This window comes from Halyomorpha halys, unplaced genomic scaffold (genome assembly GCF_000696795.3).
Source record: "Halyomorpha halys isolate HHAL.00 unplaced genomic scaffold, Hhal_1.1 Scaffold1791.1, whole genome shotgun sequence".
Lineage (NCBI taxonomy): Eukaryota > Metazoa > Arthropoda > Insecta > Hemiptera > Pentatomidae > Halyomorpha > Halyomorpha halys.
Window position 1 is genome coordinate 387,581 of NW_027105162.1, and position 26,048 is coordinate 413,628.

General features: G+C 30.5%; 1 protein-coding gene across 1 annotated transcript in view; it reads right to left on the reverse strand.

Annotated features, from left to right (window-relative positions):
• Positions 1 to 23,101, reverse strand: part of LOC106690643 (ribosomal protein S6 kinase alpha-5) — a 161,883-nt gene extending 138,782 nt beyond the window's left edge. Inside the window, exon 1 of the mRNA XM_014436147.2 lies at positions 22,715 to 23,101. Within this exon, the coding sequence (XP_014291633.1) occupies positions 22,715 to 22,871 (157 nt within the window). The 5' untranslated portion in view covers positions 22,872 to 23,101. The remainder of the gene's footprint in view (positions 1 to 22,714) is intronic.
• Positions 23,102 to 26,048: the final 2,947 nt, after the last annotated feature.

A 26,048-nucleotide genomic window follows, 5' to 3' on the forward strand; every position in this document is an offset into this window, starting at 1 on the left:
TCAATACATATTTAGTTATTTTGATAGAGAATAAAGATTGACTAAAAATGTAAATGTACTTATTTAGTGGATTAACTATAATACAATCAGGAATTCTTTAAATATTCCTGAATGAACCATTGGAATAATTTTTTTTTCATCCGGACGATACAAGTTTTTCTTAGTCCAGGGCGAAATAAAGTAAACAGCTAAATCTCTGGTCATTCAAGGGGGTGACTTCAACAATTTGTCGCCTTACTCTAGACAGATACATGACATATGGAGAGATGCATTCGTCATTCCCGGGTGTTTATTCCTAAACCTGTGCTAAGCAACAAGCCACAAGACGACAAAATTGACAATTTTATTATAAGATATAAAACTAAAATTAGACGGAGCGCTAAACCCAAGCATTTTTCAAAAATAGCATTCAGATTCTATTTTCAAATTAGTGAGTCACTTTATAGGAGTCGCCGTTCTTAAAATTTTAAGACGCTTAAGATTTTTGGGATATTTGTTGATTATTTTTGTATTATTTAATTAGTTACATGTTTTGAAAAATACTAAAAAAGTTATATTAATCTTTAGATCAATTACTATTTAAAGTGAATCTTAAGCAAACAGAAAAACGTATTGTAAACATGTAGAGAGGATAGTCGTGCGGTGCGGTCAGCAAATAAATAAAAAATATTTATCCATGCCAACGTTTCGTCCTGAATTTCAGGTCTTCATCAGGGAGTAAAGGCAGAGATTCTGACTAAACAGTTTAGCCAGTATTTTTCCGTTTAGTTTTTTAAAAGCATATATGTGCAGTAAAAATATATAACTAGTAAATTTGAACAAAATAATGTAATAGCAGATTTAATTTTTTCATTAATATTTCTACTAGACAATGTTAAGCGATATTTTTTGACCTGCTGAGCTCAATAAATTATTTTTACCAAGCTCATAATGCTTCTTAAAAATAAATAAATAAACCAGTACAGTAATTAGTGTAGTGTACAGTGAAAATTCGTTGTAACCACACTTACCTTTTTTTTTTATCAAAAGTCAATAATTTCACTTTTGGAAAATTATTATTACACGTACTACATGGAAGCAAATTCATTTACATAAGTAAATTTTTTATAAAAAAAAATTATCTGTAACACCTGTCTGGCAAAGGAAAATTATTAATTTTTATATAAATTGAACAAATATTAGCTGCAGAATATTTGTAAAAAACTCGTTACCTTGGAAAAGTGTACATATTAACCTTAGATAGTTAACTAAAACATTTTCAGTCTTCGTACTGAATCGTAGATAAAATATATGCAATGAATAAAGGTCTAGACTGGATCAATATGACAACATAAATGCATTTAATATTTGCAAGTCCCCTTAATGGATTTCAATCATATTAAACAGGTTCGTTTGAAATTTTCCGTAAACGTTAGCGACACGAGAGGGTTATACCGAAACGGTGCAAGCCATAAACACACATTGCATCTTAATAGGACATGGCATATCCCCCTCCCACTCGCTGTGTACGGTAGCGGATCGATAAATACCGTTACGTTCCCACGGCGGGAGAAAGTAATGAAAATACTGCCACCAACCCCTCATTCTGCTACGAGAAAATTTAAAGGAAAATAAAAGGAAACTCTCCGATTCAATTAACTTAAGTGGGGTAAGTAGGCCAGCGCAGTAATGGCTACTGGATCTGCTCGGATCCAACAGAACCCACACAGCTGCGACGGCCTTCCAGTCGCCCGGCTACATTTCTTATCTAGTACTCACAATTTTCGAAGCAAATGGAATTAATAGGGCAATAATGAAAACGTCTAAAATTAATGAAAAGTAAAACTGCATGTGATTTTTAGCCCAATTCTTCCTCCCAAAAAAGGAGAAAAAAGTACACCATTTAATTACTTTTATTACATATTGTATTTAAAAAAAAAATCGTTTATTGATATTAATAAAATAATTGATATACAACTGTATTAAAATATATACAACAAATAAATTTGATGTTTGTTATATAATGGTATGATGGATACATGTGAAGAATCTACACATTGATAGAACTCCAGTAACATTTCTAGAGGAGAAGATCTCGAGACCATTTTCTTTTCAGACGCCAAGGAGGATTATCAGGTGATGAAGGAAAAGCCAGGTCAGAAACAAAAGGGTTTGGGTGATTGGGAAGTTAATTATTTAAGGATTGGTATCGGGTTCTGAACAAATCGACAGCATGTGATGAAACATTAAGGATTTTACAAAGAATATTGGATTGTAAGGATTGGATACGAGAAGAATTCGATGGTTCAGTTGAACCCCAAAGTTCTACTCTCTGAACCCAGAAAGGCCTTCTTAGTCATATAAATGAGTCTTTTGTAATTAGTAGGAAGATTAGACCGTTTGTCTACTGAGTTTTGTAATCGACGAGCGGTTTCTTGTCTTTTCAGCCAGTATAAGGATTATAAGTTAATCGCTAGTCCAGATGTGGTCCTAGGTAACAGATTTGACCGACAGGAATAAGTGTAGTATTACTAAAGGATACTGTGGGGCAGGAATGTTGTATTTTAAATTTTATGGTTTATGCGGGACAAATTAGTTATCTTATTTACACATTTATGTATTTATTTTTTATATAACCTCATTGAACCCACATATACAATAAAGAACCAAACTTTTTTTAAAGTTTTATATACCATATCAATATTTTTTTTATTTTATAACATAAAACCAAAGCACAACGTTCCTCTATTACATGATTTGATATTGACAGAATCTAGGGTTTTTGTTGTGTAATAAAATAAATATCGATTTAGCTTATGAAACACAATAGAAAAATTTCGGATTGTTCTTTAATCCATACCCAGTTCAAATAAAAAAAATGAGTAAATCAGTGATATTAAAAAAGTTTGTATACTTCGAATTAAAAAAAAAAAAAAAGAACTATAATACTACAAAGATATAATTTACTTCATTTATTTTTTTCAATAACTCTAAGTCATTAAAGAGGGGTAAACCGGAAATAATATTAATAATAACCCATTCTAGGTGCTTAGCAAAGAAAGAAACGAAAACAATGTAAATAATGAACAAATCTGAAGAATAATAAGCGTACATTGGTGGGTAAAAACATACAATACAAACATATAGTTATATAAGATAAGATATAGTTAATAAAATGTGAAAAAATTAAGAGCTACTTAAGCATTAGTATTTATCTATAATATACTGGAAAATATAAATCGTAAAGTAAGAATATGAAAAGATTAAATAATAAATCAGATAATTAATTATTATATAATAATTATATAATAGAATAATAAAAAAACCTAATAAGAAAAAAAAAAGAAAAATCTGAAATTTATCTACCCTAAAAAAATAAAAGATATACAAAATATCAATGAATACAAATACAGAAGCAAAGTACAAAAAAAAAATTGTAGAAAAAAATAAAAGTAGTTATGAAAGCATAAACATTCCGAGTAATGAAGTATAATTTATTTTATTATGAAAAAATAAGTAATTGCAGATACCAAAAGCTACATAATAGTTATATTTAGGTATATATGAAGACGTTTAACAGCAAACAATAACAGCTGATATGTTTTATGAGAGAAACTACTTAACTATTCGATTGATTTTTGATCAATAATAATTTCAAAGTTGAGTTCCTTTTCCTTAATTAATATTGCTATTACTAAACAAAAATAATTATAATTACAATATCCCAACAGAAAATGCTATGCAGGAGAACGAGGGAAAATTTTAGTTTTTATAGAATATTAATTAGAGAAAATAAGAGAATACGGAAAAAAAAACAGAAATCGACCAACTCACTATTATACATAATCAACGAGGAACCGCTATGTATGATTTATCGTCTGTTCTTTGAAATCTTGATACTCCCGGGCTTAAAGTGTGTTTTGAAAGCTAAATATCTCCATTTGACTTATTAGTTTTGACAGGAGTTTCGAAGGGCAGACATATTGGCAGCAGAAAGATGATGGTTGCGTAAAACTAGAGGTTCCACCCCTACTAACAGCGAAAGTGGCTCGACCTGGTAACCCAGATGTGCGGTGGTAGAAAGTGAGCCGGCATTGGGCTCATTGCGATTGTTGCTAACTCCCAATGTTATGTACTCATCTTATCTACATTGCCAGATAATGGAGCCATGTTTTATCAAGAACTGGTTTGCACTTAGCCATGTATGTTCCAGTCTGTCTTGTTTCTGAGTTCCCGCAGCAACCACGACCAACATCCAAATCCCAGGTCCTGAGAAAAATTGTGAGAATGCAAAACTCAAGGTATGAGAAATAAATAAGAAAAATGAACATTATTGCACGAAACAACAGATTTATTTTTCAGGACTAAATTTATCAGAATGAATAGTTTTAATTTTTTTTTTTTAATTTATACGTAAAAAATGTTATGCATAGGCAAAATATTATTTAAAAACAATTCCTTCTATTCATAATCCAAATGAAAACAAAGCTCTGATACCTCGAAGAACCAACGCTGTAAAAAATAAAGTTTTTCTCCTTGAGAAATGCTAAAGGCTTTCAACAGAACGTTGAATATATCATAACCAATTAGCCTATAACTGTTGGTCAGGTGCCCCGAATCGAAACCGTTCCAATTCCCTCTCAACTGTTATGAATTATAAAACAAAAACTATTCAACACATGCTAATAGTATCAGATTATTCTGAATTGTTCTCATGATTTTCAGTGAATTATTTATTATATTGGACATTGTAGGACACAAAATTTAGAAATTATAACCAGAAGTAATATATGTATATGTATAAAGTGCAATTAATAATTAAGCATCTGATTATCTTCTAGGTACTTTCAGTCACTTTAAAATATTTGTAGTTACCTTTACTTAGAACAGGCTTTTCTATTTCTGTTATATCTTTTACAACACAACACATTCTACTATTCAAATCAGTTATAATATAACTGAACTGGATACCCAGCCTGTGGACTGGTTGGAAGCATCGGGTTCTGGTATTAACGACTGGAGAGGAGACAGTCGGCCTAGAGGGTCCTTAAGCAGGAAATACCCCGCTCCCCTAGGCTTCCTTAATCAATGTCGGCCCATGCAAATGGGTCCTCCGACACCTTTCCAATCTTTACGGAGGGAGGGTGTCTGGAACACCAGGGGATACTACCAAAAGTAGCCGAAGTTTTAAGAGAGATGCACTGAACTGAAACTGAATGGTATATCTTCACGAAGGAATTGGTTATGATGGCTTAAATAGATTGGGTAAAGATGGTAAAATGGTAGTGTAAGGTAAAGAGTTTATTTCATTATTTATGTTTTTTCAACAGCTCAGAAAACAACCACTAACAAAAATAAAGTCACAGCTATGATAATTAGAGCATCCATACGTTATTTATAATTATTGCCAGACCCCTACGTTCTCATTTGTCGGAAATCCAAAATCATTAATACTTAGAACACTGACACAAAGATCAGTATCTACAAGCTTGTGTCTGCTATTAGGTTATACCAGGTCATTCAAAAAGTCCTGTCGTTTTTTTGGGGGAAATTATAAATAAATAAATATTTTCAAATAATCACCTTTATTCATCAAAATATCCACCGTTACAGTCGGTAACCTTCTCCCAACGAGATGGTAAAGCCCAAATTCCTTCCTTAAAAAACTGTTGATTTTTACTAAAAATAAGTGGTCAGTTCGTGAATTAGGTTGTCACGGTCTTGAAAACATTTTTGTCTCAGATTGTTGTCGAGATCTCTGAATAGGTGATAATCAGTGGGTGACAGGTCAGGGGAATATGGTGGGTGAGGCAAAACTTCCCAGCCTATTTCTGTCAATTTTTCCCTGGTCAATTTGGCGGTGTGTGGTCGAGCGTTGTCTTGAAGAAGCAAAGGTCTTCTTCTGTTGACTAAGCAGGGATCAAAAGTCTTAAGCTTGGATTGGCAATGGTCCAGTATATTGCAGTATACTTCTGCAGTGATGGTTTGCCCTTGATTCAGAATCTCAAAATGCACTATACCTTTGGCTGTCCAGAAAACAATGAGCAAAACTTTCTTTGGATGGAGATCTGGTTTTGGAAATTGTTTAGGTTTCTCATCTGCCGACAACCACTGATATGATCGTCTGAAGTTGTTGTACAACACCCATTTCTCATCACAGGTGATGATTCGATTCAAAAAGGGTTCGACTTTCAAGCGGGAAGTTAACGAAGATGCAGTTGTCAAGCGAACAAGCATATTGGCATCTGAAAGCTTATGAGGAATCCATTTATCCAGTTTTTTCACTTTTCCCAGTTCTTTAAGGTAATTCCAGGCAGTGGTGGCTGAGATATTAAGTTGAGAGGCTATCTCTGAACAACTTTGACGCGGATCCAACTCTACTACTCTTCGAACGTCCTCCTTATCAACTACAGTTGGTCGACCTGAGCGTGCCTCGTCTTCTAGTGTCTCGTCGCCTCCACGAAATTTTGAAAACCAAAATTGTGCCTTCCGCTCAGACAGCACATCTTCCCCAAACACGGAGCATATTTTTCTAGCAGTTTCGGCAGCTTTTGAGCCAAGTTTAAACTCATAGAGCAAAATCAACTGGAATCATTTTAACTAGACAGTTGGATGGTGACTGCATTAAATTAATCCTCCTTAGCCTCCTATTCATAAAGTATAAACATTTGTGTTTACATGGATAAAAGTTGTATTGAATGGAATTAATTAGCAAACACTCTAGAATCAAAATAAACAACGAACAAACGAAAAACGACAGGACTTTTTGAATGCCCTGGTATTTAAACTAATTTTATTATAAAATAAAACGAAGTGCAAGATGGGAACGTAAATATCGGTAGAAAACATGATAGATAATAAAAACTCCTAGAAATCGTACTAAATTCAACTTTCGTTCTAGCATTTTAAAAGATATTTGTTTGTTTAATCATCTAAATGTATAAACGGTGTACAAAAATATAACGATGATGTTAATTACAAATATTATAAAGTGTTTATTTTTACATAATTGATAACAATTCAAAATATACAATCCGAATCACGATTAAATAATTATAATAATAATAATTAATTATTTAAACAGTTAGCACAAATACCTCTCAGTAGGCAGTTACTAACTACGCACTAACTTTTTGTTGCATCACTAGCGCTTTTATAGGCTCAACTTAATTCGTGTCGAAATATTGAGTCTATTCTACTCATTCCTACAATTTCCCTGGAAAGTTGAAACGTCATTGGCCAAGAGATTACAAATTTTATCAAAATTTGACAATTGGAGTTTTGGCATTGCCCAGATTCTTCACTCATGCTTTGAATATTAGTGCACTTATTAAGCATCCACTGGCCCAGTATCATTAACACGGAGTGTGAGGGCTATGCTGGGATCTTGAATAGCCTTGCTTTACCACGCCCGGAGAGGATCCACAGGCTGAGTGTGTAAATATCATACATATGAGAATATCAATATGATAACTGTTTTTATTTTATTATTGTATCTACTTCGAAATTTTACTTTTCCTTATAATCAAAAATCCTTCGTAAATTACTCAATTCCCCTTACTTTGTCACAAATAAAATCATCTATTAAAGAATTTTCCACATGTTACAGATCTAGCCCGAACCAGATATCAAGTCTTCGATTATAAACTCCTTAACCACAGAAACTCAGTAGTTCCTAACTTTCCTCTTCCATTCCTTACAATCCTCCGAGGTGCCTGAAAAGAAGATGGCCTCGAAACCTTTTAATGTAGAAATGTTACTAAAGTTTCTCTGCAAGGCTGTATCTACCATTATAATCATAGCATCAAATTTACTAGATGTAAATACAGTTATAAATGCCAATAAATAAACAATAATAAAAAAAACTTATTTTATTTATCTTTACTAATTTTGATTCTAATTTTATAATTTTTGTTATGAAAGTGCTCTTGCTTATTACCCAAAACTGGAAGTATGTAATAAATAACAATTAATTAAAAATATTTTGAGGATACCAGCCAATCCTAATACCTCATTTCCACAGTAGGGTATGTGGGGACTACCAGAGTTTGATAAATGTGTATGCAAGAACGTTAATAAAGTCACAGCTACAACATTTTAGTGGGAATTCTGAAGTTAATGTTATTAAATCCAGTGAACATGGATTTAATTTACCCCTGAGTTTCATTGTTTGTAAGAACCGTAATACTTTGAACACTGCATTGCAGTATACGATTGGCTTGTATTAGAAAAGGAAAATATTTAATTCACAAAAGAGAATGAGGTGATAGAGAAGGGACTGTTAAGAGGAAATGAGAGAGGAAGGATAAAGGTAAAGTGTGCTAGAGGAGGTAGTGCCTAATAAGGCCAGTGCTGATGATGTTCCAAGAAAACTGGGACCCAGTTCTGTCGTTGACATAATTCCCTTCGGTCCGTCATCCCAAGTCCGTTCCCGTGTCTGTCATCCATCTCGGTTTAATGGAGTATCAACATTAGTCTACGTTGGCTCTTGTTCGACATCGATAGGACATGTACAGTCAAGGGGACAATACCAAATTAAATTTAAAGTAATAACAGACAGAAAAAGAACTTATTATAACTAAAGACTTGGAGGAACTATGCAAGTATAACGCTTAAAGAAGTATGATAAAATAGTGTAAATTTTATGAGAGTACTTTTTAGCTATTATATTATTGAGCTTGTTTTACAAAAATAAATATTTCTTGTTCTTGGAATAATTGTTTGCTATTTTTGGTAGGCAGCTGAGCAATAACTTCCATGACGCAAGTTTAAAGTAAAAGAATTATATAGAAATAAAAATAGAAGTAAAATATGTTAAAAAAATAAATAAAAGCTTTATTACGTTGTTTTATTTAGAAAACAAAAAAGGAATAAATACGTGAAAAATAATGTAGGTTAATATAAACAGCTAACAATAATCAGAATTTAGATAAACTATAGTTCTTTGTTACATATAGAATTTATTATGTTGATTGGGGTGAGGATGAAAATGGTCAATAGTTCAGGCCGAAACGATACATAAATATAGATATACAATGTATAAATAAAGAATAAAATTAAATATTGATAAAGAATACAACCGTGTATAAATCTAACATAGATATAATTTTTTTCTTAGTCTTTGTAATTGATATCTAATAATGATAATCTAATAATGTCTATGTATTTATCAGTTTCATTTAATTAAATTATAAGTTTTATGTGTGAAAAAAATTTCACTGTGAAATAAAGCAGAATTCTCTTTAAGGTATGGTAATGATATCTGCATACTTGACAAAAAAAAAAGATACACATAATTTCCTAAAAAATGATTGAAGGACTAGGAGTCAGCATACGCAAAAATGAGCAGTCGCCAACTAGGTAACGAGTATGATGATGACTGAACGGGGTACACAAAAGTGTCACAGGGATGATAGTATGAAATCTTATATCGCGGGAATAGGAGATGACACAGGCGAAAAGAAGGAAATGTGAGAAACATTCAAAGGAGCTCTAACAACCAGCGTGAGGCATCTTGAACAATTTGAATTTTTTTCTTTTTAATATATTTTGAAAAAATATCTGAGATCTGGATATATCGGCCTATAGGCAAGTACCTAGTTAATGCACAGAAATCAAATTTATAAGGAAAACTAAAACAAATAGTACAGGATACTTTTGAATGCATGGTTCGATAAGAAATACAAAGAAAACTTGGTTTAAAACAATTGTTATACAAAAAATTAAAACTATTTTATTTATATTTATTAGTAAAAATGGGTTACAAAAAAATATTAACGGAAAAAAAAAATAAAACCTGTCCAATTTACAATTTTAGAAATTATTTGTGTTTTGTATGCCACTTGTATTGTACATGTATTTCATGGTTATAATATACCAATCGATTTGTTTTTTGGCGCAGAAGTAGAAAAAATCAAATGAGGATAAGTGAATACAAAAATACAAAGACCACATAACACAAAGTACAAAAAATACAAATTAGCTTGTAGTAAAGTAGACAAAAAAATTTTTGTTTAAGAAAATCAAGTCAGATTCGTTCTTATCTTTTGGAATAAATAAATATGAATTTTCATACAAATTAAAAATTATAAATTTTTTATTTTGATTACTGGAGGATATTTTTTTTCTATCACCAACAGCAGTTTTTTACAGCTATTTACGAATTTACGAATTGTTTTAATTGGCCTGAAACCTGAAGGTAGGAGTTTGGCAAAAAGTAATTGTAATGACTAATCACAGTCAGTTGTAATTGTGATTACTTTGATTCAACTAGTAATTGTAATTTCGGACCATTATTATAATTACAGTGGTTGAAATAACTAATTAACATTATAATTGCAATTACTTTTTGCTTAATTTTGCTTCAAGGAGCTGAATGTTTCATTATTCTTTAACATTATTGCAAAATTCAGTCATAAACAAAGAAGCAATCAATAATATTGAAAATTAATAATATATTGTATACCACATTTTGCCGTAATTAATTCGAAATCATTAAGTTAATAAGAAGAAGCGAGCTTAGGCAAATCAAAGGGTTTATCGGTGCCGACAGGAGAACACGGTGGTAATCTGAAGAAGGGAGTTACAGAGCCTGGGACTCCATTGGTAACTATTGCTATTGCACCAGAGGCTGACCTGGAAACCTAGATTCGGCAAGGACGGTTGAATCAGGACCTCGCTAAAGGAGATTTTCCTTCGTGTTTGCAACGGTGGTGTTTCTGGTTCCATTGTACGTCGGGATTCCAATTCGTAAGAAATAATTAACACTAAATTTAAAATTTTAAAAATGAAGAAGATACTTTAATTATTTATAGAGCGATTACTTTCCTCACCCTAAAGATTTAAACGGGAACCTTCGTTGTCCTTATTGTCCCTTAAAAGTACAACCAATAGCCACATTGAAACTTGAACGACCGCAAAAAAATTCGAGTTTGTTGTTATTATTGTTATTTTTATTAACAATTTTTTTATTTGCACAGATTTTTTATCGACATGGCTGTTTATTTTCAATAAACAAATTTTATACAATAGGTTTATTTTCAAAAAACTGATAAAAATATGGCGATGAATAAAAAAAAAAAATTGTTTATTAAGATATTAATATTATTTTTTTAGAATAATTATTTTTTTTAATAAAAAATAAATTTACAACTGTATAAAATTAAACACAACTAGTAAATTTGTTATTAGATATAAAATGATTTGATACAAACATGTGGAGAATCTATCCATTGACAGAACTCTGTTAGTAGAAGAAGAACTCGGGACCATCTTCTTTTCAGAGGTCTAGGGAGATTATCAAGTATTGAAGAAGAAGCCAGATTAGAAACAATTGGGTTCAGGTGGTTGGGAAGTTTATCATAGAAGGATTGGTAGTAATTAATAGTAATTAATTAAAAATTTAAAACACCAACTTCTTTTTATCTTTTCTCTTTACTGCCTTTATTTTTCTCCAATGTTTTCAAGAAGACTTTAAATTGATTTCTTCAAGTTTGAATTTATTCAATTACAGGTTATTGCCCACAATCCGATTCATTAGCAGTTATACTTTTACTTCGATCTTCCCTGACTATTTACATTATCCTCTTTACCATTTTACTAACGCAGTTTGATTAGTAAGACCTAACTTCACGAGGCCAGGACAGTAAATCTTGCTTTCCATTTGATTTTTTTTTAATTTTTCCTAGGTTTGAAACGTCTTCAAAAGCGCAATAAAAGGATGGCGATTTAAGGGTATTTTTATTTCCCAGAAATTGTTACATGAACAGATTTTAGTATCATTTTCAACCCCCAAATAACAATTATATTCCTACACATGTTGAGTAGCAACACAAACACAAACGCTTTTGAGCTGACGACTATAACCAAACCTACCCCAAACTGCTGGCCAAGGAAGAGCACGGCTATAATTATCACAACCCCCAGTTTAATAATGAGACAATTACGATGCGCGTAGCCTAATCAAACTCCTGATTGCATCCTGATAAGGGGCCCTTTGGTGGCTGATTAACTACCGCAAATTAATTGATTTATGCATAGTAGTCACTACCATCTAGTCCTGCCTAAGGAAACATCATGGAGTCGATGAAGACAGAAATGGCTAGAACCAGAAAGAAACCTAAACTGATGTGAATTTTTTTATTTCGTCTGTCGGCATAATGTAATACAAGGACTGGATGTAACCTGTCAGAACCATTTTTTCTATCCAGTGAAGGAATGCAGTGAAACCTTAACCAGAAGAACAGCCTTTCTCTGCATTGGCTAAGGAGATGTAAGAATCAAATTTAGGAAAACTGATTTTAATGTAAACACATTTATTTTACTTCAATAAATATATATTATGTACTCACTTGATTCATTTATTTTTAAAATTGTATAATTTTTTCTTCCATTTAAAATAGTCTAATGATTTAACCAATCAAATTTTAACATGTCGTTTATTTTTTTATTACTTAGTACTTTTTTATATTAAAAACCATGGTTACTTTGTAATAAATATATATTATCTGTATCCATTTGCAATTATTACATAAGATTGAAGTTTGAATAAATATTGGAATATGTCAAAACTAGAATAAGGACACTAATCATTTAAGAACATCAAATTAGCAACAATATTTGTTCACTATTCAGATATGTCAGAATAATAATTAATTATAGGTAAGAATAATGAATGAATATTAATTTAAGTCTTTATTGCATTAAATATTCGTAATGTGACGTATTAAAAAAAGGTTTTTTACTATAAAATGATATTTAAACAACATTCAAATTTATTTTTAATCTTATTATATTGGAGTTCTATCTACGGATACATTCTCCAAATGTCTGTATCATGTCATTGTATAACTAACATCAAATTTACTTGCTGTATATTTTTTTAAGGCAGTAGTAAATTTCAAATAATATATTATTACAAATAGAAAAAATTAAATAAATAAATTGATCGGTTCCTGAATGTTTGGAAACGTTATCAACCCTTTCGTTTTCGCATTAGAATCAGCCCCAAGGCGTTGGTGATACTAAGCCCGCAAGGTACGCTGCCAACCTGCATTTAGCCGATGCATAAACAGCACGGCATCTTCAGGTGTCATACAAGGTTGCATAGTGATACCATTATAGTCTGCGTTGCAAACCCATCCAACATGCATTACATCATCCCGGTGACAGACACAGACTAATTATTTACGTCTATCGACTTATCTATTGATGTCGATCTCGCAACAGTTTCAATTGCGTTCAGTGATAAATGTTTATGGAGATAAATGAAATGAGAATAAGTATTGCACAATTTGCAACAACAATTTGAATATGACATTCTGTTATATTTAAATAAAAATAATAAGAGGTGACGTCAGTCAGGTTACTGACAGCATCAAATCTTGGCACAACTTTTGATTTACCAGACTGGTGAATCATATTGGTAAACAGTACGTAATAATTAACCTTTAAACTGCTGACAGAATGTGAATGGAGTTATTTATGAACTTACATTAGCTGTTTGTTTACTTCCTCGCAAGAACGTAAGGCGTAAAAGCTTGGAGTAGGGGTAAGGCGTCAAAGGGGCGGGTCCAGATATTGTCTTCAATAAGGTGAAAAAATATATATATAAATACAAATAAAAACTATCTCTTTATAAGGCTCAACATTTTGAACCCAAGAATTAGCGGTAATTTCTTAATACAGAAAAAATCATTTTAAAATCCACTATATAATTCAAACTTTGGCATCTTCCTTTTAAAAGTACAGAATTTATTCAAAACAAAAAAAAATTACTTGACTATCATTGTATTTGCGAATGAGTTCCAAAGTATAAAATAACCAATTATTTTTTAAATTTAATTATTATCAAACAGATCATATTTTATTCTGTATACAAATACTGACGATGCAATATTAAATTATTCCAAAGCAAAGATTTCATCTTCTTTAGGGGAAGGGAAGGGATGATAAGTTTTTTTTTTTTTTAAATTAGGTGCTATCATTAGTTTAAACATTACTGCAATAACGTATTTCTAAAAGATTCAGAGCGGTATTTCCATTCCTAATTTATAATTTAAATAACTCGATTTTTATTTTGTGTCTAGCTGCGACAAGGTTGAGGAAATTATTAGTTTTCCAAGACAGCCCAGTTGCCGAGCGGCGAAGAGCTAAGTGTGTTTTGAGGTCACCATGCAATTCCAACTCCTCTCCCTTATTGCCACGATCTTCCCTCTTGTTCACTCAAGCCACTAAACACAATAATCAAATTATAATGTTCATAAGCGCTAACATTAAATAATAAAATAATTTTCAATATCGTTATCCCAAATTCTGCTTCAAATTATATATTTATTTCAAGTCATGTACTAACTAAAATAATTATTTAGAAATAACAAAACGAGATTAGAGGTTGTAGAGGGGGGGAGGAGGAGATAAGAGTTAAAGAAAAAAAAGATAAATTAATTTTAACACAATTATAAAATGATATTTAATAACATTATTTTAGAATATAATGCTTCTGTTCAACCTTTACCTTTGAACAGCCCTGATGAAGCCCTGCAAAGTGGGGCGAAACGTCGGAAAACAAATAGTTGTAAACTATTTTTATTTCTCTTTTTGACCGCAACCCTGGCCATCTTCTTATTTATTGATTGAGAATAGACTGATATCAGGAAAAAAAATATGGTAATTTTTTTTTACCATTCCTACATTTTAAAAATTAAAATTTTAGAATAATGTTCATTTTTAAATACGAGGCAGCACGCACAAAAACATGGAAGCCCAAAATATAAAAAAAAAAAAAAAAATCAGTAAATACTCTTTTCTGAAGTCCCATTGCTTGGAGCAATATATGTATTTTAAATTCTACAAGAGTTTGTCATATCCACATTGCTCAACCGCGAGCACACCGTGAAAATCCACACGCTTTGTTTATTTCACCATGATATTATAATTTAAGCAATATACTTATAGGAAATTTTCCACCAAAAATTTCTACCAAAGGTTTTTCTCTCCCCGTTAAAATTAAATTTGTTAAGAAATTATTAATTTATTTGAAACATGTTCCAAGTCATTTAGCGTAACATATGATTAAACAAGCATTGCTATAATTATTAGAGTAATTTATGAGTTATTTATTCATAGAGAAATGAAATATGGTTTAAAAAATAAGAATGGCCGTCTCATTTCAAAAAAGTAAAAGAAGTTACGAATAAAAAAAACACATACAATATAACTAACCATAAACAAATTAAATAACTTTAGCTATAAATGTTCATTCTATAGATCTTAGGACCATAGTTTTTAATTATATGGTCAAACAAATAAATTCAAATAATAATACAAAACAAAAAACACGTGTTATATGTTAATATGTTTAACAAGACATTAAGTGCGGGTGATAGTAGGTAATTCTACGGTGACAGTTGCAACACTTGGTACAACACTTGCAGTCATACTATTAGGAATTGATTGATAGTTGATAATAATATGAATTATCCATGGTAAAAGAGCGGACAGAATTCCTAATAGTTATTAAACAACTTATTATTTGAACTTATTAAAAACTTTGAAATACCATTTTATCTAACATCGACTATAACATTTACCTAGAAACTAATAAATGATACAAACTGTTTCTCTCTTTTTCCCGTAATCGTCAAATACTGAAGTATTAATAAAAGCTATAAATGTAAATACTGAAAGAAACTACTGCCGTGTTGTTGGACAAAGTTGGACATTTGCAATGGAAATTACGAAAACGTAAAGAAAATAAAGTAAAAAGGGAACTACGAGCTGGTTGCTATGCTTCCAGAGTTCCAGTCCCTGATTTAGAACCATTTTGAGCCAAGCCACGCATCACCACGACCGCTCCGTCTTGAAGCATGCGTGAAATTTTCAGCTTTTCTTTTGTGTCCACGACCCTGAGGAGGGTTTCAATGCTGGGATAAATTTTAAATAAAAGCGGTAAATATTTGAAGAGTGGTTTTTGTGTTCATTAAAGTACTATTGTATCCAGAAACGTGGTTCTTTGAGGTAAGAACTATATCAGATTTCGATTATATTTTATATTAATTTCAACCGGTTTGGACCAATAAAATCCGCTTTTAATGTTTATCCTAGATTTAATCACGCCACCACTTAGTTGCGCACTTAAATTTTGTTTAAAATAGTAATGACGACACAATAAAAGTGTAATATCAAACATCAAAGATATAAGAAGTATAGACTTATTTTAATTAGAGTTTCCTTTAAATTCATACCTTTTAACTTCCTTAACTATTTTTTTATTTTATTACCTTTTTAGTCTTTTATATGATTCTTTGCTATGAAACCAATATACCCTAAGGAAATAAAATAAGTGTTTATAACACCAAATAAATTGTTAAGGGAAGCTAAAAGTATAATTTAAAAGAGACCTTACTAAGGTGTTGCTCAAGAACGTTCACAAATATGGCCCGAAGTTGTAGTGCTTCATAAGGGCTGAGTAAAAAAAAAAAAACCCTTAAGGAGAGAAAAAAAAATTGTTAAAAAACGCGGTTTTGTTTTTCGTAAAACCGTGAATTATTAGCGACTTTTTTATAACAGTAACTTAATTGACTAAGGGTTCCCCACTTAAAAAAAAAAATCTTCTGAATTAAGTTCAAGACTTGCAGAATAAGCTGAGCATCCAATTTTATAAAAAAGTTACGTAATGTGAAATTCTGTTCTTTCAAAAAAACAAAAACAAAAAAACAGTGTTTTCAGCAAAAATAATTACTAATAAAAACTGTATAGTTATAAAAAAATTATAATATAGGCACATTAAAAAATCTTTGGGAAATATGTAAATTTACAAATAGACGTAAAATAATAAAAATTGTAATTTATGAGAATACAATTATTATTACCAGCAGTATTTATAAATTAACGTTTATTTATTATTACCATAGACTGCTTACCTCATTTTAATAAATGTCGTAAACATTTTAATACGATCAGACCTACTAAACGTCTAATCTTACAATTCATATTTTTTGCTAAATGTCTAGTTCTATTCATTTATTCGTGTCTTATCTACTACAACTACATTACAGTTAGTCAAACTGATTACTAAATTCCAATATGATAACTTGTAACTTAGAGGAGTAATGCATGGTAAGTTGCCCCATTGGCGAAGAGGTTTATTGTGATAGCGCGTGGCGGCTCATTGGGCAGAGGAGATAGCTGCGGGTACTGACTCATCTTACTTCTTTGTAATTCGTGGGAAATTAGTAAATGAATATTTCTTCATGACAATGTTCCCAGGCTGGTAGCATTTAGGAAGGGAAAAAAATTGCTGGTCGAAGTTTAAGTTTTCTAAAAATCTTTTAACTTAAATCGGTTAATTTTACATAAACTTAAATTGTTTAGGAATACGTTTCTTCATTACACCTCAATTAACTAATATAAAACTAATAATAATTAAAATGAAACGACCTAAATCAAAAACTGCATTTAATAATAATAGATAAAATAAGTGAGTTACCAATTGTAATAAAAATTTTTAATTTCTTTTAAAACAGACCCCTAGTAATTTTTCATAAGGGCTGAGTTTTGTTTTTGATCCCGAGCGTTGGTCCCTTTATGGATTACTGAGAATTTGTGAAATATATACGGTTACAGGTCCGATATGAAAAATTGAAACACAGGTTGCGAAGAATGAATTGTATCTGGCCGGACAGACGAATAGGGTCAAACGTTTCCGGAACGATAAACGGATTTTGTGGAAAGGATTTAAATTTTATTTATAAAGGGCCTAATCTCAGATAAATTTTCTGATAAAGATGAATTTTATGAAAAATATATCGTTTTGAGTTATCTTTAAAAATGAACCTGTATGTTTATTTTTTATATTAGTTTTAGTTTGTATTAATTTTAATTTTTATAAATGCTGTAATGTTGATGAGACAACATTTTTTTTTAAACTTTTGTAAAAACGAAAATAATTGAGTAATGCATAATAAAGCAATAAATTACGTGATTTATTGAAAATGATAAAGAACATTGTAAATATTCTCATATGAGTATCTATCTACCTTAACTATACAAATTTTATTACTGAACATCATTTCTTATATAAATAGACCTTAAGATGTTATATAGAATTGAATTAAAATTTATCTTCTGTTTGAATTTTACATTGAGGTGTGTATGTGTATTATTTATTCCTAAAATAAACTTTACGTACTTGGAATAGTGGCACATCTGACAAAAAACTTAATTTTTTATTTTGTGTTTAAAGTATTCTATAGAATCGAGTTAATTTATAACTCTAATTGTTTTATAGAAGTTACTACTGCATTTTCTTTGGAATACGTCCAATTCTAAATAAAATAAAATAAAAATCTAAGATGTGCCATGATTCAATAAAAGCAATGAAGTTTATACATGTGGTAGAGTAATTTCAAATTTATTTATTTTTTTTTTTTGTTGCAGGAAATGCCGGTCAATAAGATAAGGTAAGACAATTCCTTAAAAATATGATTTATGTTTGTGACACAAATGGTTATATAAATAATAGTGAATGTTTTATATTTCAAATCTTTTTAGCGAATAGCTATATAAGTGTTAAAAAAAAAATAATAATTTTTTTTTAAAAAATACTAAGAATTAATTTTAATTTCTTTTTTTATTAGTTTAAGGTGTCAATCGGAATAGATTGAACGATTGTTAATACAAGAAATTTCAGTTTAATTGTAGGGAAACACATAAAAAAAATTGCAATACTGGTTGTAAGGACTATGAAAATAAATCTAGCGTTAATAAATGTAAGCTGTAAAAGCTGGTTATAGTCGGAGAGAACCATGTTGGTCTAGATGGCTTGGCATTTTGTGTCCCAGCAGGAGTAATGTCACTTCCTTGTAGGAAAGCCACTTACTTTCTCGACAATGCCTCTTTTCCGGGACGGATTAGGAGTCAAAAAAGATTATAGCTCATCGAGGGATTTTCCGAATGACTGCGAAATAAATAAAAAAAATTATCCCCTAAACCTACGTCATTAGTCAAATCATTCATAACGTCAGTCATAATCTCTTTACTTGAATTCATATCTTTAGTTAACTAATTCCAAATAGTTAATTCGTAATTCCAAACGTATACTTCACTCGATATCTAATAATTTATTTTAAATGGAAATCACGTTCGTTAAACATTACAACATCGAAAAAATATTGACAGGAAAATTTATTTGTTTTCACTGATAAAATAGGCATTTAGCAAAATTGGCAATCAATAGTGAATTTATACTAAAATAATTTCGTACATAGTGGATGGATAACATTTATTTTTTATAATTTTATTCAAACTTGTCAAAATATAACAGTTCACTAAAATTTTGATTCCACTCATAATCTTTTATTTAATGCTGAATTGTTATATAGTGATAATAATGATAGCCAAAAGATTAATTTTAGGGAGTTTTATGGCCATTCTTTCAACAAAATAGCTCATATAATTGGGTTTACATTTTTGGAATTTATTTGATTATTAATAACATCCTTTTTCCTTTTGTGTAGAATCATATAGAAGTACGCGTATATTAATTTAATTTAAGAGTTAAAAATTTTTTCTATTACCCTTTGTTTTGTTGTTTTTTGGCGCTTATTATTAGGTTGTTTTTTAAAAGTTATATTTTTGAATTATTGATTGTAATCAAAAGAATTGTCAGTTTATATTGACTATAAAAATTGTATGACTTAAACATATACTTAAATGTTCGATACTATATTATCTTATTTTATTTATCTCTTTAATCATCTCCGTACTCATATTTGTATAGTTCTCATAAGTTTTTATATTTTGTAATGAACATACTTATCAATATTAAATAACATATTATAATTAATTTTTATTAATAATAAATCTTTAATATTTCTATTCATTTTAATACAATAATTATATCAAAATGCGGAATAAAAGAGATGAATCAATTAAAAGAAATAAATTCCAATATAATATATACTAACGACGAAATACATATTAAGTGATTATCTCTGTTTTACCATTTAATCAAATTTAGAAACTGATGCTGTTGAAAATAAGTTAATTAAAAAACAAATAAATAAAAAAACAACAACTTAGATTCCTATTAATAGCTGTAAGGCAGATTAAACTGGGAAAACCTAGAAGACCTTGGTAGGACCTTTTTCTTGAGGCCGAGCTCATACAAAAGAGGGAGAAGTTTTTTCTCTGTATCTTTCATCTGAAGGATATTGTAGCTAGGAAGCCGCAATATCAACATTTTTGTTGACATTGTTGTTGGTAAAGTTGCGGCAACCTTCCACCCCACCCAAGGACACCGGCCTGCGACGTTAGCCCCTTTACCGGACAGCTACACTTCAGAGTAATTGGTGATTCATTCATCTTATCAAAGTGACATCGTAATTTGTTATGCAATTTTCGTGAGGTCAATCGGTCTTTAAGGAGATATTGTGATATGCGTTCGAGCCTCGCTCTTGAAGATAAAATGTGATAAGGATCACATTCTATTAAACATTTAAAACGATCTTTATCGCTTGAAGGAACATACGAATAAATAATGATATTTATAAATAAAATACAAGTTTACAATACACTTGTGTAAAAAAAAAATATTAAAATTATTAATAAGCTTAAAATTCTTGAATATATTAAAATAAGATCTCTAAAAATGACAAACCCATTTCTTTGTTCATTTTAAGATAGGATTGACATATAAAAAAGGATGAATCTCAGAAATAAAAAACTACACAATATTTCACCAAATGTGAATTTTTCTTTATAACAACAATGTTTTGACAATAAAGCCATCAGGAATGCTTTCAAATGGACTCAGAGTAATAAAATAACACAAGTCATAAATCAATATGGCTTTGTAGCAAAAATATAGTTTTAAAAATTAATTTACACTTGATGAAATACTTAATAACCTATAAAAATAGAGATAAACCAATCACCAAATGAATTTTCGAAGGAGTATTCCATTTTAGCAAAAAAAAAAAAGAATATAATTTTAGGCAATTAATAAAATACAATTCTCGAAAAGTTAAAATTTTTTATCTATTTTGTATGATTAATTATAAAAATTATAATTTTTTAAATATTCCCTGGATTATTGATTTTTGTTTTGTTTTCCTTGAAAAATGGTATATATAAAAATTATTATTTAAAAATATTTTTATAATTTATTTTGGGGGGTAGTAGGTAGGACTTAACTATATTTACCTATTTATTTGTGATATAGCTTATAAAAAATTGATTTAGTTATAATTTTTTTTTGTATTGAATCACCAGAATCAAGTGTAATTTTGGATTTTGTGAAAAAGTTTCAAATTTTTATGTGCACCTCAACAACTCTCTGAGTACAAAGATTAATTGTCATTCATATATTAAATTAGTAACGTGTTTTCTGCAATTAGTTAACAACGGATACTATATAAAAATATAACGGAGTCGGTATTTCCTTTAAAGGGCGAACTAAGAAACTTTAAAAGGCATTTAATAACTTTCTACCTCAGCCTTTTAAACCATTTTCAAAATACAATTAAATCAGATCTTGAATAGAAACATTAATAATTAAATGATTACAGTAACAATAAACAATATTCAAAAAGTTAAGCTGTTCACTTTCATGAAAGTTAATTAATACAATAATTCGTGCTTTTTTGGGAATCAAATAACATTTTAAAAAACTGAAATATATGAAAGTTAGGTATTCAAGATTAATCTTTAAAGTGTCAAGGTAAACATTATGGGTCTATACACGATATATATTATGAAAGAGATATCAAAAGACAGGGAGGCATAGTTTCTACCTGGGAACCAAGTTCATTGAGGATTCTGGCCTTTCTGGTACCGTTACCAGCCCAGTAGTGTCTCTAACAGCACTTCCGATATCGGTTAGAATGTCATTTCGTGAAATATTACTATTTATTGCTCGTCTGTAACACTTAGTTTAAAAATGACATTATTTTAATTTTTTTTCATACATTTCGAATAATTTAGTACAAAACGAATGTTTAGTGTAGAAGGAAAAAATAAATCTAAACACGAAAATATGTATAAAAATCAAATCATTTAAATTTTTATCAGTTTTTAGATCTTGTTTACTCATAAAGCCACATTCAGTGATGTAATTGTTACGACGAAGGGGAATAAGATGAGGCAAATGAACGACACAAGAGACATTTCCCCCTGCGTCATCATGTTCATTTGCCTTTTAAAATATTATCTCCGCGTCAGATGCCACTAAATGGTAATTATTGTTCTAAAGCTGCTAGGGATCCCGATTGAAACATCATCTCGTCTCTTATCTGTCCCTTATCAATGCTCTCTTAACTCCTCCTCTCCCGCTTGGGCCCTACGCAAACACACAAATATTTGACTCCTATTTATAAAATCAATGCGATATTTGTCACTGGGGAAAAGGAATACAAATCTACACTTTAAATTATGTATGAGGCAGCATTAAATCTTGTTGTCTAAACTGTTTGAGGAGAGTAAATTTGTTTACCGTTCGGGAACTGTTAATGCGATACTAGACGTTTATGTAAGAGTAGGAGGCGTGACCGGGGGTTCGTCACCGGCGCACTTTATTAATAGAAATGCTTAAAATACTTTACTCACTATAAACTAGGGCTTAGGACGGAATCAATATTTATGACAGGAATGGAATAACCAGTTCTAGACTAAGGAGGCCACGCGGCATTCCAGTGAACAGCTTTTGAAACCTTCATAGAGGTCAGGTTAAGTTTACCTTCTAGTTCCGGCCTTGGTTCCTCCTCGGAGTAGAAGACTTCCTCTTCGAGACTGTATTGGACATCGCGGAGTCCGCTGCGTTCGCGACTTCTCCGCTCGTCTTCGTCTTCGAAGTAACCGCTCTCGTGCTCCGTCTTGTGGACACCCATCTTCATCTTGTTATCCGTCAGCACATCAAGTGACACGAGTGACAATGTATCTAAGAGGGCACTACCGCGTTGACATGAATGTAATCGAAATGTTTAGTAAAAAAAAAAATTTAAAGATCGAATAAATAACAACGCACTGAACGATTAGAAAAAAAAATCAGGCACTGTTATGGAGTAAAGAAAACTATAAAAATAGCCCACTCGGAGGGACAGAAGATACACCTCCCTTGGAGGCTACGAACCGACTGGCTCTCGTGGCTTCCCCCACCGTAGTAACAGCTGACCGTGGCGCATGCGCCTCACCACACCATGCCCGACATCTGCTCGCTCTTGGCAAACTCCATGGATTGATTTTTATTAATACAATAGCCAGCTCTCGTCCACTCTAATTGCTTCCATAATCAGTTCTCAATGCACTAGCTATAATGCTCATTGTATATACTGTCAATCTGTAACCCGTCTCTTCCAGGCTTTATAGGCGACCTCTATAACTTTCACTTGCAACATATTTACCTAACGCGGATCATTTGACATCTAGAAAAGCGCATAACTGAATTGGATTTAAATAACCTATTCATCAATTCAATGAACCACAATAAACTCAGACAATCTGTATACAATAACCAACCGTTTATAACAGTTTAACACTAATTGAAAATAAGATATCGGTTCTAAATATCACAACAGGATCAAAGTTCTATTGTTTACATAATCAAACCTAAATATGAATTATAGAAAAAATCTGATACATACGATTATTTATCTAAAAACAAAATTATATTTATATATAATATTTACACTTTCATGAAACTGGTTATTATTTATTTAAATAAATAAATTTCATACAATTTTAGTCTCAAAACAATTTCCAATATGGTCATCCTCAAGTAAAATCTTAATACAATTTTAGAACCACATAAATAAAAAAAACGTCTTTATGCTGGCTATTTTACCCCAGAAAATTAATTCCAGTCCACAAATACCATATTTTGCCAATTCTTAACATTAAATTAAAAATTAGAACTTTTCATCACAGTCAACCTTGTCAATTAAAATTTAACACAACATTTAAATTAATGACCTGGGCAGAATAGTTCTAAAATTGTATTAATGTTGTTCTTGAGGATGGCTACATTGGCCGAAACGTCGGCCTTAAAAGAATTAAAGATTGTTTTGAGACTAAATTTGGATAAAATTTATTTATTTAAACTTAAATATTTTACTTTAAATGTATACGATGTCATAACAACGCGTTTTACATGTTTTTATTTGTTTCTAAAATTATAATTGATATTTAAAATTCTGAAATTTTTATAAATAGTATTAGTCCACTAAATCTCAGGCAGTTTTGAAAAAATATTTTTATCTTATTTTTTTGCTATTTTTCAATGAAATACACCTCTAGGAAAATTATATTGATCAAAAGTTCCCCAATCCATTTTAAAAATGGGTTCAAATTTATGATATTAAATATTACCATGGAGCCAGAACCAAAGTAGTTGTTCATATTAGGAGAAGGTTTGAATTTTAATTATGAAAGAGTATATTAATCTAAATAAAAGGAGTCTTGTCTGCTATTTCAAAGCCTTTATTTTTAAAATAGTCAATCAGGTTATGACATTTCAGCCCAGAAAAGGGGAATGAGCCAAAATGTAAATAAAATTATACATAATAATCACAGTGATTTATTACTTATTACAATTAGTACTCGCTTGAAAGAAAAAATTAATTTTTATTAAATTAATAATTATTTTCGCTTCTAGGGGGCAGCTGTGAACGATACATAATTCTCTAAACATATCAATTATAATAAAGTAATTAAGTACAAATGAATAATAACTTGATAATATGAAATTATGATAAATATTTGGATTATTTACTATCTAATTAGAATAATGTATTGACAAATATTGAATAAATATGGTTCGTGTTAGCAAATAAATTGTTGCAACCCCAATTTACAATTGACTTAATTGCTGTTATGCAACAATGATCTTATCTGAACAATTACGCTTTAATATACGATACCAAACGAGTAACGGTACTTGTAACGAGTAATGGTAAAATTAAAATATTTATTCCATGTGAAATAAATATGCATAACAGGTGCCATTAATTTATTTATTTTAATCTGTTATGTCTCCTGACCGAATATATGCGTGCGTAGATAGGAGTGTAAAATTATTTATTTATTAAATAAAAATTTGACCTTATCAAAGCAGCTTCATCGCTACAGTCAAAATAAAGCCAGAAATATCGTAATACAAAAGGAATATTTTATGAATGCATATCTACGAAACAACTTCTTAAATTTTGCAGGAATATAGTTTCACTTTTCTAAATCGATGGTGTTGAAACCGGTTGATTAAGATAAAAATCACGTAAGATTATATCAAGAGATTTATCAACAATATTCAAAAGGAAGATATCGAAAAGGATCTTGACTTTCGCCAAGAAAAGCAACAATAGACAAGACAAATTAAAAATAATAGTTAACAGCATCTCTTTGAACTCGGAACATAATTTGTGTTGATTGATTAATTATTTAATGAAAAAATTATATTACATTATGTTCTTACTGCATGGTTATCAATAATTGTATTAAAATTATATATTGACAAGGATATCTACGAGTTTCTAAATATTTGAGAAATTGTTTTGGGTGAATTAAGGCCTCAAATTATTAAACTTCAAATATTAGGGATCAGGGACACCATAAAAGATCGGGAAGTTAGAGAGTAGAGAACACATTTTATTTCAAATCAGTATAATGTTATTACAGTCAACAAAGTTTAAAAACGTCTATATTTAATTTTATTTCAAAATTTAGACAATGGATTTCTTAAAGTACGTATCACCGAGTTGTATTCGTAAATGATATTTCAGATATAAGCTGGAATAATAGTTCCAATGTTATTTGTTAACGATGGATACTGAAAAGTTAACAGAGAATGATTGACAAACACAATAAGTTACTTAGCCTCCAAAAGATTATGGATGGACAAGTTAATCTTAATGCCGCACGTGGCCAGGAAGTTTGATCAATGAATATTGAAAGGGGCAATTGAAGCCTTCAGGAGAGGCCCGGAATCATTGCCAATCCAGTCAGTCCAAACCTTAAAACTTCCAAGAATCATCAAATGTAAGATGATCATGTGCCTATCTGAAAGGAAATGGATAACG